The sequence below is a fragment of the Lactuca sativa genome, chromosome 3 (assembly GCF_002870075.4).
Source record: "Lactuca sativa cultivar Salinas chromosome 3, Lsat_Salinas_v11, whole genome shotgun sequence".
NCBI lineage: Eukaryota > Viridiplantae > Streptophyta > Magnoliopsida > Asterales > Asteraceae > Lactuca > Lactuca sativa.
The window spans coordinates 250,501,751-250,518,629 of NC_056625.2; the positions used below are offsets into that span (position 1 = coordinate 250,501,751).

A 16,879-nucleotide genomic window follows, 5' to 3' on the forward strand; every position below is an offset into this window, starting at 1 on the left:
AAAAAATTGATAAGCATGCATTGGAGACTAGAAGAAATATTTGTTTTACAAAAAATAACATAGGTTGACATCTGTTTGTAAGGGAACTATGGTAGTCAATGCAAGTGGCGTTGGTGGACCTACCACAAAAAAGGTAAAGGGAAAATAAGTAATTGAAGAAAAGGCCAAGTGTACTTGGAGACTCCACACATTTAGGGAAAATTATAATGCGTACTGGTTTGTAAAGACATATAATCGCAATCACATCTGCCTTCAGTCCCGAAAAATCAAATCTTGCACTGTCACCTTCATTTCGAAACAGATTATGGATCAGATTGAATCAAATCCTGGAGTGCCAATTCATGCAATTCAAGAGGAGCTACAGAGGAAGTATGAGGTTAGTATTTCGGGTGACAAAGTTTTTAGGGCTAAAGCTATCGCGAACAAAAATGGTGGTCGGAGACTATACTAAACAATATGCAGTTTTAAGAGATTATGTGTTAGAGTTACAAGCAACAAATGTGGATACAACTGTAAAAATTCAAGTGGAGTCTGAGCCTAACTGTAAAAACTCAACCAGGCAATTCAAAAGGATGTATGTGTGCTTATGTAACACCCGAAATCAGAAAGGCCAAGAAAGGAAATGTAACATCCCAAGTCAGAATCAAGAGTTCAGGGGGTAAAGTGTAAATAAAGAAGGGAACTCGACGAGTAGGTATTCTGACTCGCCGAGTCGGAGCGGGATTTTGGTCGCGAGTTAAGTAACCAACTCGTCGAGTCGGTAGTTGGACTCGACGAGTTGGTGCTGAAGAGAGAAAAAACCCTAATCCCGGGGTTGTGCCCTATATAAAGAATGTTATGTTCCTCCTTCAGCCTCTTTACCTTCCCTTTGAGTTCCAGAAACCCAAAAATTCGTGTGAGGCTTTATTGATGAGGAGATTGGGGGCTTAGAAGAAGAAATTGGTGGAAGGAGCTTGAGAAATTAGAAGTTAGCATCAATGACTTGTATATATCTGTGATCTACATCAGTGTTGGGCACATCTCTGAGGTAAGGAGCCTTATCTTAAGCTATTTCCTTTTTGGTTTATCCTTGGTGGTTGTTTTGGGAGTCCCTTAGCTTGTTTTGAGACCTATCTCGGATTTGGGAGTTAGATCTAGGGTTGCTGCTCCAGATCTAGACTCATGATGGCTTTGAATGTCATAAAGCTTCAGTTCTTGGGTTGTTGGTAAAGCCCCTTTGTCTAAAACCCAAGCCCTAGTGTGTTTTGGGCTTATATCTCCTTGGTATCACATAAAGTTTGCAACTTTACGTGAGAGATAGCTTGTAGAAGGGTAGAACTATGAATTGGGGCTCCTGCATGGCTTGAAAAGCCTCTGAATGGATTGAGAACTGGAGATACTCGGTGAGTCACATGAGTGTACTCGACGAGTTGTATGAATATGTGCATGAACTCGGCGAGTTGGAAGAACAACTCGGCGAGTCTATTAAAGATTGCCTTGGACTCGGCGAGTCTGGTCATGGAACCCTAACCTTTTTGGTCAAGTCGTGAATCGGTGAGTCGAGGGACGACTCGGTGAGTTGAGTAGGATGGGACTCGGAGATTCTTGGACTCGATGAGTCAGCGGGTTGACTCGGCGAGTAGAGTCAGTCAGGAAGTTTGACTTTGACTAAGGAGTTTGACTTTGACCAAGAGTTGACCAGTTGACTTCTAGGGGTATTTTGGTAATTATTGGTATTTATTGAGTTCAGTTATTTGGTGTTGACCAGTAGAGGAGTTCGTGTCGGTGGTTGGAGCAGCGTGATCTTATTTCTTCAGCCGACAGTTGCAGGTGAGTCTTCTCACCATACCAATGGGTCTAAGGCACCAAGGCTGGCCCATCTTATGTTGTGTGACATAATAGTTAGCTTTATGCTAGGTGGTATGCTGGTAATTATGTGATATGCTAGTTGTCTTTGTGATACTTGCATGGAAGACCATGTGGGGTAGCCCATGGCACAATGGTATAAGACCCTGGGGGTAGCCACGGCATCCTTACATATTTATGTACGTGTTATGTGTAGATATTTATGTGATGCATGATATGCTATTTGGTTATATATGGTATTTGCAGGGAAGACCCCAGGGGAAGCCCATGGCATTGGATGTAAGACCATGTGGGGTAGCCCATGGCAGTCCTAGGTAAAGACCTTGTGGGGTAGCCCATGGCATTAGATGTAAGACCATGTGGGGGAGCCCATGAAAGTCCTAGGTAAAGACCATGTGGGGTAGCCCATGGCACTGTTACAGATTTTATGTATGCAGGGCTTATGTGATATATGGTAGCTTTTATAGCTAACAATATATATGATATGTGTGTAGCTTTTATAGCTAACAGAATATGTGATATGTGGTTTGTGTGAATGGTATGATCTGGGAAACTCACTAAGCTTCATGCTTACAGGTTTGTTTATGGTTTCAGGTATCATCGTTTTGGAAAGGAAGAGCTTGGGTTGATCGCAGTGCACACACCTATGATTTCCACAATGAATGATTTTGGGATAAACTCTGATAAACGATTTGATTGACTATGATTTGATTGTTTGAATTAAATGGTATCAATGTTTTAGTTATATTAAAAATGAATTTTTTACCCCTGATTTTTGGGACGTTACAGCTTAGGAGCTTTAAAGAAAGGGTTTACGATTGGGATGAGGGATTTTTTGGGTTTGGATGGTGCATTCATGAAAGGACCATTCCCAGGTCAGATTCTTATAGTTGTTGGGGTTGATTCCAACCATGGAATCTATCCCCTAGCATATGCAATTGTGGAGACTGAGAACACCGATAGCTGGAAATGGTTTTTGGAATGTCTTGGAGATGACTTGGACATGGCTAACTCAAACTTCACATTTATCAGTGACAGACAGAAGGTACTTTTATGGTTAACATATTTTGCTAGACAACTAACTTATTGTAACGATCCGTTTCTGGTATGTTAATTCCTTGGTAATTGTTGTAAGTTTTGCAAGAGGAACTCGGCGAGTTCATAGCCTGACTCGCCGAGTAGGGTCGTGGCTGCGAGCACGCGTGAGCCGGGGACTCGGCGAGTCCATATCCTGGACTCGGCGAGTCCATCCGTCTGGGTGAAACCCTAAATCCCCGGGTTACCCACTATTTAAACCACCTTATAGTCCCATTCTCGCCTCCCTCACCCTGAGAACACAGTGAGAAAACCCTAATCCTCCCTTGAGAGCTTATAAGTGTTTTGGTGCCATTTTGTGAAGGTGTGAAGAAGGAGAAGAAGAAAGAAGCAAGGAAACGAGTTGTAGTGCAAAGATCCAAGGGCAAATCTGAGTTTACTGAGGTATTTTCGGAGTTCCCTTCTTGTTATATGCTTTAAACTTCCATTAGAGCTCTTCTAAGAGCTATTTGATGTTTGTTCCAAGCCTTATGTTTGCATGAATGTCTTAATAAGTCGAAATACCTTTGGATCTGAATGTTGGGGTGTTGTAGAACCCAGATCTACTGTCTTTTTGGAGTTACTTTGCATATTAATCATAGATCTACCCATTTTATGCACCTTTTAGCCTTATTTCCCTTATTCATGAGGTTGTGCACGTAAAGTTGGAAACTTTACGTGGTAAATCAGCTTATTGGACTCAGATCTATCAATTGTATGTGTTGGATTCAAACAAAATCAAGTAAAAATCAGTTGCATGGCGGCAACTCGGCGAGTCGGGAAGAACGACTCGGCGAGTTGGGTCGCGAGTTCCCGAGTCCTTCATTTTGATCAGTGTCGAGTGAATCCAGTGAGTTAGAGAGTGGACTCAGCGAGTTGAGGATAGACTCAGTGATGGAGGGATTCGGCGAGTTGTTCATACAACTCGGCGAGTCCAAGGCAATCTTCTTAGGATCATGAACAACTCGTCGAGTTTGTTCATACGGCTCGGCGAGTCGGATGAAGATTGTCTGAGTTCTTGGATCAAGAGGGTACTCGTCGAGTCGATGCCACACTCGACGAGTAGCAGCGTGTAGAACTGAGAAGTGAGAGTAGGACTCGGCGAGTTGGGTGGCCCAACTCGGCGAGTTAGCCACAAAAGTAAGCTGACTTTGACCAAGGGTAAAAGAGTCATTTTACCCCAAGTGCAGTGTTTAGTATCTGATTGAGTGTGTTCATGGGCTTGTAGCCGAGGAGATTCAGGAGCAGCAGCCGGTAGCTTTCAGAGACACACACTCAGACGCCAGTTTACGAGGTGAGTTTCCTTCAAGTAGGGACGGGTCTAAGGCCACAATGCCGGCCCGTCCAGTTAGCAGTAGTTTCCGGACTTCGGTCCGATGTAGCAGCTAGTATGTTTGATGCCTTCGTGGCTCAGACAGGATTTATGTGCTATGTCATATGTGTTACGTGTTATGTGTTCCGGGCTACGGCTCGTTGTAGTATGCAGTATATGTGTTCATGCTAGTTGATATGCTATGATATGTTCAGTCAGTTAGTTCCGGACTCCGGTCCGATGCAGGGGACATGGTCCCAGTTAGTTCCGGACTTCGGTCCGATGCAGGGAACATGGTCCCAGTTAGTTCCGGACTTCGGTCCGATGCAGGGGACAAGGTCCCAGTTAGTTCCGGACTTCGGTCCGATGCAGTTAGTTCCGGACATTGGTCCGATGCAGGGGACAAGGTCCCAGTCAGTTCCGGACTTCGGTCCGATGCAGTTTCCGGGCCCCGGCCCGATGCAGTGGGCAAGACCCAATATGTGTTATATGTTATTGTATGGTATGTGGTATTTTGGGGGAGCTCACTAAGCTTCGTGCTTACAGTTTCAGTTTTGGTTTCAGGTACTTCCGCAAGCAAAGGGAAGAGCTCGGGGTGACAGCATCGCACACACCACAGCTTAGCTTTTATCCTGGGGATGGTTTTAGTTGTCTTGGATTTGATGTAGTCTGATACAGTTTTCCGCACAGTATTTTATTATGATTGGGATACATCGCGTATGTTTTTATGTTATGATACTCATATTATGGTTTTGATTATACTGAAAAAAAAATGAAAATTTTTGGGTCGTATTTTTGGGTCGTTTCAAGTTGGTATCAGAGCCCTGGTTTGAGGGATTCGGATACACTTCCGGGTGTATCTGAACTCAAACTAAGGGAAATGAAAGATTTTATCAAAATAAAAACGTTTTATAAAAAGAATTTTGAAAGTACTTAGAAAGGAAGAAAACAAGATAGAGGTGTGTGCATGCGGTCAGCCGAGCTCAAGTAAGTACTCCCAAATTACCCATACAAGTTTATGTTATGAGTATCAGTTTCAGTTTCAGTAAAACCGCATGCTAGTATAAGACTAAGGATCTAGGAGGATGCCTTATGTGCCTGCTTTATGTGTTCAACTTTATGAGTATTGCATGCTAGTACTGAGTAGACAGCAATAGGATAGCCTGATTAGGTTATGCCTGATAGCAGGAGCTTAGCATCTTATGCTAGATCAGTTTCTCGTTTGAGAATAGTTTTGTCTAAGTATGTTCCCTTATTCCGAATGCTGCTTGCTTCGTGCTTTGTGGGAGTTCTGAGTGATGGAAGTTAACCATTAAGTGAACACGTTACACCATATGTGATCAGGGTTAAATAATCCCAGAGTGCTGGAACTGGCCCTATTGCGCAGCTCTTGTTTGAGTCCAACCGTTATAGGGACGGGTCTTTTACTTGAAGGATTATCTGATCTTCGTCACATGTGATGGTGTTCAGGTGATGGTTAATTAGCATTATAAGGAGACTTGCAGCAGCTGAGGACTAGTTGAGTTGAGTCTGAGATTTCCCTGGGGCAAGCCTAGGATGAGAGTAGCAGAGATCAGTAGTAGTAGAAGTGACTTGGTGGAGTCAGGGCAGTTCTTGAAGAAAGTACGGATAGATGTGGAAGGTAGTATGGGCCCGTACTACTGGAAGCAGAGGATCCGTACTCGAATCAAGAAAGGCTGAGACAAGACCAGGAAGCTAGTTGTAGTATCAATGATCCCTCAAGATATTTTTGTTTTCTAATGTAGTTGTGATGTGTTTCAGAATGGTGGTTCTGCGTTCGAGACCAGCAGCCGGCAGCGGAGGTGCCGGGGAGGGATCAGGTTCAGGTTCAGGGGATGAGCGCATGGATGAGCAGACCCGAGAGTTCCTTTCTTCGGAAATTACGCGCATCATTATAGAGCAGACTCCTGTGATCTTCGGTTCGATCAAGGAGGGGATTCTAGAGCTAATGGATGAGAGATTGGGCACCTTCCGTGCCGAGGTGGCGGCCATGATGGGGTCACGCACCCTTACTTTCAGGGAGTTCAGGGCATGTGGAGCTCCGGACTATCATGGGGCGCGAGACCCCATAGCGAGCAGCATATGGTTGGCGGATGTGGCCAACGCCTTCCGCACTAGCAGATGTCCCGAGGGGGACAAGGTCAGATTGGCGTCCTGTCTTTTGAAGGACAGGGCACGAGATTGGTGGGAGGAGGTCGGGCATGCCATTGGGGATGATGCAGCATTGGACGCCATGACCTGGACTGACTTCTCTACCAGGTTCAGGGTGGAGTTTGCACCGGTCATTGAGGTGCAACAGCTAGCTAGGGAGTTTCAGGACCTCACCCAGACTACAGAGACAGTGGCGGAGATCACCGCCAAGTTCAGGGAGAGGGCTCTTCTCGTTCCTCAGTATGTAGCTGATGAGGAAATGAAGAAGGCCCGTTATCATGAGATGTTGCGGAGCGATATCCGCCAGTTTGTGAGCCGGTCCAGCTGTAAACCGCTGGAAGATATGATTGCTAGAGCTCGGGAGAGGGAGATTGATCTTGAGATGGAGAAGAAGAGGAAACCGGAGGCGGTTTCGGGTTCAGGCGGTTCGGGCAAAAAGCCCAAGGTTTCGGATCACAGATCTAGGAGTCAGCAGAGCCACGGTCGATGTGGCAAGTGTGGGAGATTGCACGAAGGAGCGTGCAAGGCAGGGAGTTCCGGATGCTACAAGTGCGGACGGATTGGGCATTTGAGTAGGGATTGTACGGCCCCTGCTACTGCCGTCGCAGCATCAGATCTGATTTGCTTTCAGTGCAATCAGAGGGGACATAAAAAGTCCCAGTGTCCGAGTTTAGCTTCAGCAGGGAAGGTGGCTGCACCTGCCCCTGCTACCTTGAGGATTACAGATGGCCGGCAGGGCCGAGCTGATGCGCCAGTGGCGAAGAGTAGGTCGTTTCAGATGACAGCAGAGGAGGCGCGAGCGACTCCTGATGTGGTGACGGGTATGTATCTTCCCTCTTATCTCTTTATTATTATTGATTAAATGTTGCTTATGATTGTATGTTTTATTCAGGGTCGTTCTCTGTGAACGGCATTTCTGCTTTGGTATTATTCGATTCGGGGGCTACCCGATCATTCGTATCTCTTGCGCTTAGCAAGAGGTTCAGTAGAGCTCCAGGGGAGCTGGATTGTCCATTAGAGGTTGAGATAGCGGATGATAGGACCGTGAGGGTCGGCAGAGTGCACAGAGGGTGTTCTCTTCAGTTATTTGATGAGCAGTTTTCAGTGGATCTGGTACCTATTCCCCTGCGAGGGAATAAGGTTATTGTGGGTATGGATTGGCTAAGCCCCAATGGGGCAGTGATTGATTGCGAGCTTCAGCTAGTGAGGGTTCGCACTCCCAGTGGGGGAGAGTTGGTGATTCAGGGCGAGAGGCCACAGCGAGGACCGACCTTTTGTTCCGCCGCAAGGGCGAGGCGCTATGTTCAGCAGGGTTGCGCCGGTTTTGTAGCCTACGTTTTGGATGCCCGGGAGAAGGGCAAGTCGATAGTGGATGATGTTCCTATTGTTCGAGACTACCCGGACGTGTTTCCTGAGGATTTGCCGGGGATACCTCCTGAGAGACAGGTTGAGTTCAGGATCGACCTCGTCCCTGGTGCGGCTCCGATAGCCAAGGCACCGTATCGACTAGCTCCCCCTGAGATGCAGGAGTTGTCTATACAGCTGCAGGAGCTGTTAGACAAGGGTTTCATTCGGCCGAGCAGTTCGCCTTGGGGAGCGCCGATCCTGTTTGTGAGAAAGAAGGATGGGTCGCATCGTATGTGTATTGATTATCGGGAGTTGAATAAGGTAACAGTGAAGAACCGTTACCCACTCCCGAGGATAGATGATTTGTTTGATCAGCTTCAGGGAGCGTCTTGGTTCTCCAAGATTGATCTACGCTCCGGATATCATCAGATGCGGTTTAGAGATGAGGATGTACAGAAGACTGCTTTCAGGACCAGGTATGGTCATTACGAGTTTTTGGTGATGCCATTTGGGCTCACCAATGCTCCAGCCGCGTTCATGGATCTCATGAACCGCGTGTGTAGACCGATGCTGGATCGGTCAGTGATAGTGTTCATAGATGACATCTTGGTATATTCCAAGACGCAGGAGCAGCACGAGGAGCACCTGCGGGAGGTGCTGGAGGTTTTGAGGAGGGAGAGACTTTTCGCAAAGTTCTCCAAATGTGAGTTTTGGTTGCGCGAGGTGCAGTTCCTTGGTCACCTCGTCAACCAGAAGAGTATTCCGGTAGATCCGGCCAAGATAGAGGCCGTGATGCAGTGGGAGGTCCCGAAGTCTCCATCTGAGATTCGGAGCTTCCTAGGGTTGGCAGGGTATTATCGGAGATTTATTCAGGATTTCTCCAAGATAGCAGTGCCGCTCACCCGACTGACCAAGAAGTCGGTGGTATTTCGTTGGGGTCCGGAGCAGCAGACAGCATTCGAGACCCTCAGGCAGAGATTGTGCGAGGCTCCGATCCTTACCTTGCCAGAGGGAGTAGAGGACCTTGTAGTCTACTGTGATGCCTCGATCACAGGTTTGGGAGCAGTTCTGATGCAACGAGGCCATGTGATAGCTTATGCCTCGAGACAGTTGAAGCCTCACGAGGCTAATTATCCTACCCATGATTTGGAGCTGGGGGCAGTTGTGTTTGCCCTCAAGATTTGGAGGCATTACCTTTATGGGGTCCGTTGTACTATATACACGGATCACAAGAGTTTGAGATATCTTATGGATCAGCCGAGTTTGAACATGAGGCAGAGGAGGTGGTTGGACGTGCTGAAAGACTATGACTGTGAGATCCTTTATCATCCAGGGAAGGCCAACGTGGTGGCCGACGCCCTAAGCCGCAAGGTGTCGGCGGCCCCTATCAGGGATCTATGTATGAGGATGACAGTGATCACTCCACTGTTGGAGCGGATCAAGGAGGCTCAGATGGAGGGCCTCAAGGAGGAGAGGCAGAAGTGTGAGAGGATAGTAGGCCGAGTAGCTTCATTTGATTACGACAGTCGGGGTTTGTTGACACTTCATGGTAGGGTATGGGTACCGTACTGGGGTGGGGTACGACAGGTATTGATGGACGAGGCTCATAAGTCTCGATTTTCTATCCACCCAGGAGCGACAAAGATGTACCGAGATCTTCGACCCGATTATTGGTGGCCCTGCATGAAGCGGGACGTCGCCTGGTACGTCGAGAGATGCCTGACCTGCCGGAAGGTCAAGGCGGAGCACCAGAGACCTCACGGCAGGATGCATCTGTTAGACATTCCCGTGTGGAAATGGGAGGACATTACCATGGATTTTGTCACCAAGCTTCCCCGGACCGCACGTGGAGTGGACTCGATATGGGTAGTAGTGGATCGGTTGACGAAGAGTGCCCATTTTATCCCGATCCAGGAGAGTATATCGGCGGAGAAGTTAGCCGATATCTATGTGCGTGAGATCGTGGCACGTCATGGAGTGCCGGTATCAGTGGTGTCTGACCGAGATGTCCGTTTCACATCCAGATTTTGGAAGCGGTTCCACGACGAGATGTGTACTCGTCTCCATTTCAGCACCGCTTTCCACCCTCAGACAGATGGGCAGAGCGAGAGGACGATTCAGACTCTCGAGGACATGCTTAGGGCATGTGTCCTAGATTTCGGTGGCAGTTGGGATACGTATCTTCCGTTAGCGGAATTCTCGTATAACAACAGTTATCATGCGAGCATTGATCGACCTCCCTTTGAGATGTTGTATGGGAGGAAGTGTAGGACCCCGATTTGTTGGGGCGAGGTCGGTCAGCGAGTCATTGGGAGCACAGAGGTGGTGCTCAAGACGACTGAGTTGATCCAGCAGGTCCGTAGTAGACTGCAAACTGCTCAGAGTCGGCAGAAGAGCTACGCCGATAGGAGGCGTTCGGACTTAGAGTTCCAGGTGGGAGATATGGTCCTTCTGAAAGTCTCACCTTGGAAGGGTGTCATCAGGTTCCGGAAGAGGGGCAAGTTGGGCCCCAGATTTATTGGTCCTTTCAGGGTTTTGGCCCTGGTGGGTTGGGTTGCTTATCAGTTAGATCTTCCTGAGGAGCTTAGTCAGATCCACAGCACTTTCCATGTGTCTCAGTTGAGAAAGTGTCTGGTGGATGAGTCAACAGTCGTTCCCCAAGAGGATATTCAGGTTGATAGCAGCCTGAATTATATTGAGAGACCGGTCGCAATTCTGGACCGGAAGACCAAGGCCTTGAGGAACAAGGAAATTCAGTTAGTAAAGGTGCAGTGGCAGCACCGAAAGGGGTCTGAGTGGACGTGGGAGGCTGAGGAGGAGATGAGAGAGCACTACCCAGAGTTATTTACAGATCCAGCCGTAGCAGACTTCGAGGACGAAGTCTGAGACAAGTGGGGGAGAATTGTAACGAACCGTTTCTGGTATGTTAATTCCTTGGTAATTGTTGTAAGTTTTGCAAGAGGAACTCGGCGAGTTCATAGCCTGACTCGCCGAGTAGGGTCGCGGCTGCGAGCACGCGTGAGCCGGGGACTCGGCGAGTCCATATCCTGGACTCGGCGAGTCCATCCGTCTGGGTGAAACCCTAAATCCCCGGGTTACCCACTATTTAAACCACCTTATAGCCCCATTCTCGCCTCCCTCACCCTGAGAACACAGTGAGAAAACCCTAATCCTCCCTTGAGAGCTTATAAGTGTTTTGGTGCCATTTTGTGAAGGTGTGAAGAAGGAGAAGAAGAAAGAAGCAAGGAAACGAGTTGTAGTGCAAAGATCCAAGGGCAAATCTGAGTTTACTGAGGTATTTTCGGAGTTCCCTTCTTGTTATATGCTTTAAACTTCCATTAGAGCTCTTCTAAGAGCTATTTGATGTTTGTTCCAAGCCTTATGTTTGCATGAATGTCTTAATAAGTCGAAATACCTTTGGATCTGAATGTTGGGGTGTTGTAGAGCCCAGATCTACTGTCTTTTTGGAGTTACTTTGCATATTAATCATAGATCTACCCATTTTATGCACCTTTTAGCCTTATTTCCCTTATTCATGAGGTTGTGCACGTAAAGTTGGAAACTTTACGTGGTAAATCAGCTTATTGGACTTAGATCTATCAATTGTATGTGTTGGATTCAAACAAAATCGAGTAAAAATCAGTTGCATGGCGGCAACTCGGCGAGTCGGGAAGAACGACTCGGCGAGTTGGGTCGCGAGTTCCCGAGTCCTTCATTTTGATCAGTGTCGAGTGAATCCAGTGAGTTAGAGAGTGGACTCAGCGAGTTGAGGATAGACTCAGTGATGGAGGGACTCGGCGAGTTGTTCATACAACTCGGCGAGTCCAAGGCAATCTTCTTAGGATCATGAACAACTCGTCGAGTTTGTTCATACGGCTCGGCGAGTCGGATGAAGATTGTCTGAGTTCTTGGATCAAGAGGGTACTCGTCGAGTCGATGCCACACTCGACGAGTAGCAGCGTGTAGAACTGAGAAGTGAGAGTAGGACTCGGCGAGTTGGGTGGCCCAACTCGGCGAGTTAGCCACAAAAGTAAGCTGACTTTGACCAAGGGTAAAAGAGTCATTTTACCCCAAGTGCAGTGTTTAGTATCTGATTGAGTGTGTTCATGGGCTTGTAGCCGAGGAGATTCAGGAGCAGCAGCCGGTAGCTTTCAGAGACACACACTCAGACGCCAGTTTACGAGGTGAGTTTCCTTCAAGTAGGGACGGGTCTAAGGCCACAATGCCGGCCCGTCCAGTTAGCAGTAGTTTCCGGACTTCGGTCCGATGTAGCAGCTAGTATGTTTGATGCCTTCGTGGCTCAGACAGGATTTATGTGCTATGTCATATGTGTTACGTGTTATGTGTTCCGGGCTACAGCTCGATGTAGTATGCAGTATATGTGTTCATGCTAGTTGATATGCTATGATATGTTCAGTCAGTTAGTTCCGGACTCCGGTCCGATGCAGGGGACATGGTCCCAGTTAGTTCCGGACTTCGGTCCGATGCAGGGGACATGGTCCCAGTTAGTTCCGGACTTCGGTCCGATGCAGGGGACAAGGTCCCAGTTAGTTCCGGACTTCGGCCCGATGCAGTTAGTTCCGGACATTGGTCCGATGCAGGGGACAAGGTCCCAGTCAGTTCCGGACTTCGGTCCGATGCAGTTTCCGGGCCCCGGCCCGATGCAGTGGGCAAGGCCCAATATGTGTTATATGTTATTGTATGGTATGTGGTATTTTGGGGGAGCTCACTAAGCTTCGTGCTTACAGTTTCAGTTTTGGTTTCAGGTACTTCCGCAAGCAAAGGGAAGAGCTCGGGGTGACAGCATCGCACACACCACAGCTTAGCTTTTATCCTGGGGATGGTTTTAGTTGTCTTGGATTTGATGTAGTATGATACAGTTTTCCGCACAGTATTTTATTATGATTGGGATACATCGCGTATGTTTTTATGTTATGATACTCATATTATGGTTTTGATTATATTGAAAAAAAAATGAAAATTTTTGGGTCGTATTTTTGGGTCGTTTCACTTATACTTATATACTAATTTAGCTATTTACTTCATGTAAACAGGGTCTCATACCTGCTATTGCACACATATTTCCTTGTGTTGAACATAAATATTGTCTAAGGCATATCTATAAGAATATGAGAAAAGTATGGAGGACTACGGAGTACAAGGAACATTTGTGGAATTGTGCTAAAGCCACAACCATCCCGGAGTTTGAAACACTGATGAGAGAGTTCAGATCGTATGACGTGGAAGCATATGAATGGATTATGAAAATCCCTCCCCATCATTGTGCTAGAAGCCATTTATCAGGTAATTACTTATTTGTATAATTTTATATATTTTCATTATTTCCCATTGATTTTACTTACCAACATGTACTATATAATAACAAGTAAGGCAATGTCAGATATGTTGTTGAATAATTTGTGTGAAGTTTTCAACAGTAAGCTCGTAAAAGGAAGGGATAAACCAATAATAACATGTTTGGAGTTCATAAGGGAATATCTTATGAAAAGAGTATGTAATGTGATGAAGGTGATAAACAAGTGCACAGGTTCACTAACACCTACTGGTGAAAGGTTGTTACAGGCAAACATATCAAGTGCTTCACAATACACTGCAAGATGGAATGGAGTGAGTAAGTACCAGATTAAAGGGCCATGGCATGATCAACATGTTGTGGACATGGGGCAGATGACTTGCAGCTGTAGGAAATGGGAGTTGACAGGCATGCCTTGCAAGAATGCAATTGCAAGAATCAATGAAATGTCAGACAATGGTGAGCAAGTAGGAGAACTGTACACCTATGTGCATAAGGTGTATTGGCTAGAAACATGGAAAAGCATGTGCTCTTTCACAGTCGACCCTATCAAAGGAAGGAGCATGTGGCCTAAGAGTGATTGTCCAACAACCCTTACCCCTCCACCACACCACAAGCAGCCAGGAAGACCAAAAAAGAAAAGGAGGCAGACTGCTGATGAGAAGAGTGTAAGCCAAAGTCAGAAAGAGAACCCACAACAAGGTCAATGTGAAAGTTAGAATCTAACTAGGAAATTTGTGAGTGTGACATGTAGTAAGTGTAAGAACAAGGGCCATAATGCCAGGACATGCAAGGGTAAGGGGGGGGGGGGAATGGAGGTACCAGTCAAGCAAATGAAGTTTGAAGTGTTGCAAGGGTAGGCTACTAGATTTTGTGTTTTATTTGTGGTTGTAATAGTTGGTAATGTTTTAAAACTATAGTTATTAAGTAATATTTATGCCATTTTGAACTTGGTTATGTAATGGTTATGCACTTTTGAACATGGTTATGCAATAGCTATGTAATTTTGGTACTGCTTAATGGTAATGTTTGGTTTTTGTTTTGTTAAAGCAGCTTTTGGTAATGTACTTTCTGGTATTCTGTTATGGTTAACATCATAGTCAATATTTAACATTTTCAGCATTACACCATACACTATTATCATAACCAATTCAACTGAGACAATTTATAACAAAAACTAACACTTTCATTAAAACAAGTTACCATTGATAACAAAAAACTAACACTTTTAGCTTACAATTTATAACAAAAACTAACAGTTTCAGCTTACAAAAACCAACACCAAAACACAACATTACATCAATCTTCCAAAAACTACACCCTAAAATGTAAGCCCTAATTCCTATAGTAGATAACCAAAAGAAGCAGGACCCAGCTTATAACCAAATACATCTTGAGTTTTGTTGAATCACGTTGCATATTCCCCAATTCCAGCTCATGCATGTTGATTGTTCTCAGCAATCCTGGTATTATAGTTGTCGATCTTGGACACATTGGGGGGGGGGGGGGGGGTGGTCAACCTACCCAATAAATCCAAATTTTGAATCCTATAATTATACAGAAAAGTGGATGGATTATTAAATCAAAATCGTTGACCTAATTTTGCACATTGTTACCTGTTTAGGGCATGCAAAGAAACGACGACCAGGGTTTAAATCTGTCCAGGAGGTTCGCACAACAACATCGCTTCCACAAAAACACAGTTGTTGCACCATTGTGAGTGAACAAAGAAATCGATCAACCAAGAAAAAGTAAGAGAGAAAGATGTGTTTTCTGAATGAAGATGAAAGAGAAGAGAGACGTTGTGGGTTGGGTCTTAAAGGAGTTTTCAAACCACATGGACCAATAGATGAAAAGACGAAATTACCCTCACATGGAGGGCACGTGCTACACTAAACGAAAGGAAATAGACGGGAGTTAACTCCAGAGACCAAAACAATAAGAAGTTTCATGTTTTGGACCAACCATGCAACTTGAAAACATTTTGGACCTTATCCATAATTTTTGGATAACCACAGGGACGAAAATGCAGTTTTGTCTTGCACGAAACTCAAACACTCCGGTGGTCTAAGCATGTATCTTTACTATATAAATAATTAGGTTTTTTTTTTGAAGAATACAAAACATCAATTATGATTGGGTTTGGGCTTGCACATGACATCCTCTTATATCTTCCACAAGTTGCTATTATTTTGATACAACTGAATTTAAAAAGTACTTATATTACTGTTTATTTTTATTTAGGTCTAATATTGATATTTTGTAGTTGACTTTTTCTTTTTGTTTAATCATAATAACGGAAATTATTTTGTTATATTAAATTGTAATATATATATTTTTCATAATTGTGATATAGTTAGTTTTGTTGATTTATAAAAAGATATATCGTATTTGATTTTGTTTGAAGTAATATTAGATAAATTTCATAAATAATTTGTTTTTTTAGTTTTTTTTTCTTTTAGTTTAGCCGCAGTTCCTTTTTATATAAAACTTTGATTATTATAAAATTTATTATAGTTTGATGGTTTTATTTATCAAATAAACCTTTATTATTATTATTATTCTTAAAAAAATCATCAAACAGGTATACATAATGTTTGGAAAAATATATATATTTGGATTCGAGTTTAATGATTTGATCAATGAATTTGAAATACTTTTGATTTTATATTGATTAAATATTTTAAGTTTAACGGCAAGTCAATTTTATTAAGATGACCGTTTATATTTATAAAAAGGTATAACTTGTTATAAAATAATCTATTAACTTTTTTTAAACATAAACTTTTGATAAAATTAAAATAATAATAAAAAACAGATAATAATAATGCAATGATTTGAGTAATAAATTAGTGAAATGATTAGATTATAATAATGTAATGACAAAAATTACACTACAAGAAAGGTGGGCATTAGTGGCGACGACAATCATTAACGGCTACATGTAATTGACGTGTTACATGTCGTCGTTAATGTTTGTCGTCGCCGCTAAAAGGTGTCACCGCTAATGCCCACATAATAGTGATCCGTGTCAAATGAACCTTGTTCGTTCGATTTGTATTCAATCTAAGGGTTGTAAATGAGTGAAAAAGGCGTTGACTTTTCCCTCCAGGGGTGTCGCCTACTTATGCGTCACCGCTAATACCCATCGCCGCTAAAGGTGCTCGCAGATAACCCCTTCTGTTCACTCTTTCCTATGTCTATCTCACTTTCTCTCCATCTACCACCGAAGACGCCGATTGCACACACAACAATTGTAGCCGCCGACCAAACCTCCATTGCCTTCATTACCGGTGACCTAGACCTCCATTATTGGCAACCAAGAAGCGACAAACACAATTGAATTCCGGAAAATTCGACTATTATCCTTCCTTATTTTCGATTCTTATTATGTTTTGATATATTTTTTAGTGATTTTAAGCTTTTAATTTAAGGATTGTTGTTGGAGTTGTTGCCGGAAATGTGGAATTATTGCCGGAAATTTTCGAAATCACACTACGTACCGCAAGTTCCTTTTCATTTTTTTTCTTTCATTTTGTAAGTAAAATGTATTTGTATGTGTATGATGCATATGTGTTTTTCCATTAGTATTTTTTTTTGTATGTGTATTATTTGTATGTGTATTATTTGTGAATGTGTACGTGTATGACTTTTGAAATTATATATGTAATTTGTATGTACGAAAAAAATAAAAAAGATTAGGTTGCTATAATAGAAAAAAAAAATATGATGCTATAATGAATATGTGTAGGAAACATGTTTATGTGTATTTGTATGTATAATGTGTGTATGTATGTAATGTGTGGAAAAAATGA

General features: G+C 44.0%; 1 protein-coding gene across 1 annotated transcript; it reads left to right on the top strand.

Moving 5' to 3' along the window:
* Window positions 1-428: 428 nt before the first annotated feature.
* Window positions 429-13,783, top strand: LOC111907788 (uncharacterized). Its single transcript, XM_023903590.1, has 4 exons — window positions 429-559; window positions 2,635-2,890; window positions 12,805-13,054; window positions 13,179-13,783. Exons 1-4 carry the CDS (start codon window positions 429-431, stop codon window positions 13,781-13,783), a joined length of 1,242 nt encoding a protein of 413 aa, XP_023759358.1.
* Window positions 13,784-16,879: the final 3,096 nt, after the last annotated feature.

What these genes read in the sequence shown, in the direction of transcription:
- LOC111907788 (XM_023903590.1), top strand. Translation starts at nt 429, where the DNA reads ATGGTGGTCGGAGACTATACTAAACAATATGCAGTTTTAAGAGATTAT. An exon ending in AACTGTAAAAACTCAACCAG is followed by an intron (nt 560 to 2,634) that starts GCAATTCAAAAG and finishes GGGACGTTACAG; the next exon opens with CTTAGGAGCTTTAAAGAAAG. An exon ending in TGCTAGAAGCCATTTATCAG is followed by an intron (nt 13,055 to 13,178) that starts GTAATTACTTAT and finishes ATTTGTGTGAAG; the next exon opens with TTTTCAACAGTAAGCTCGTA.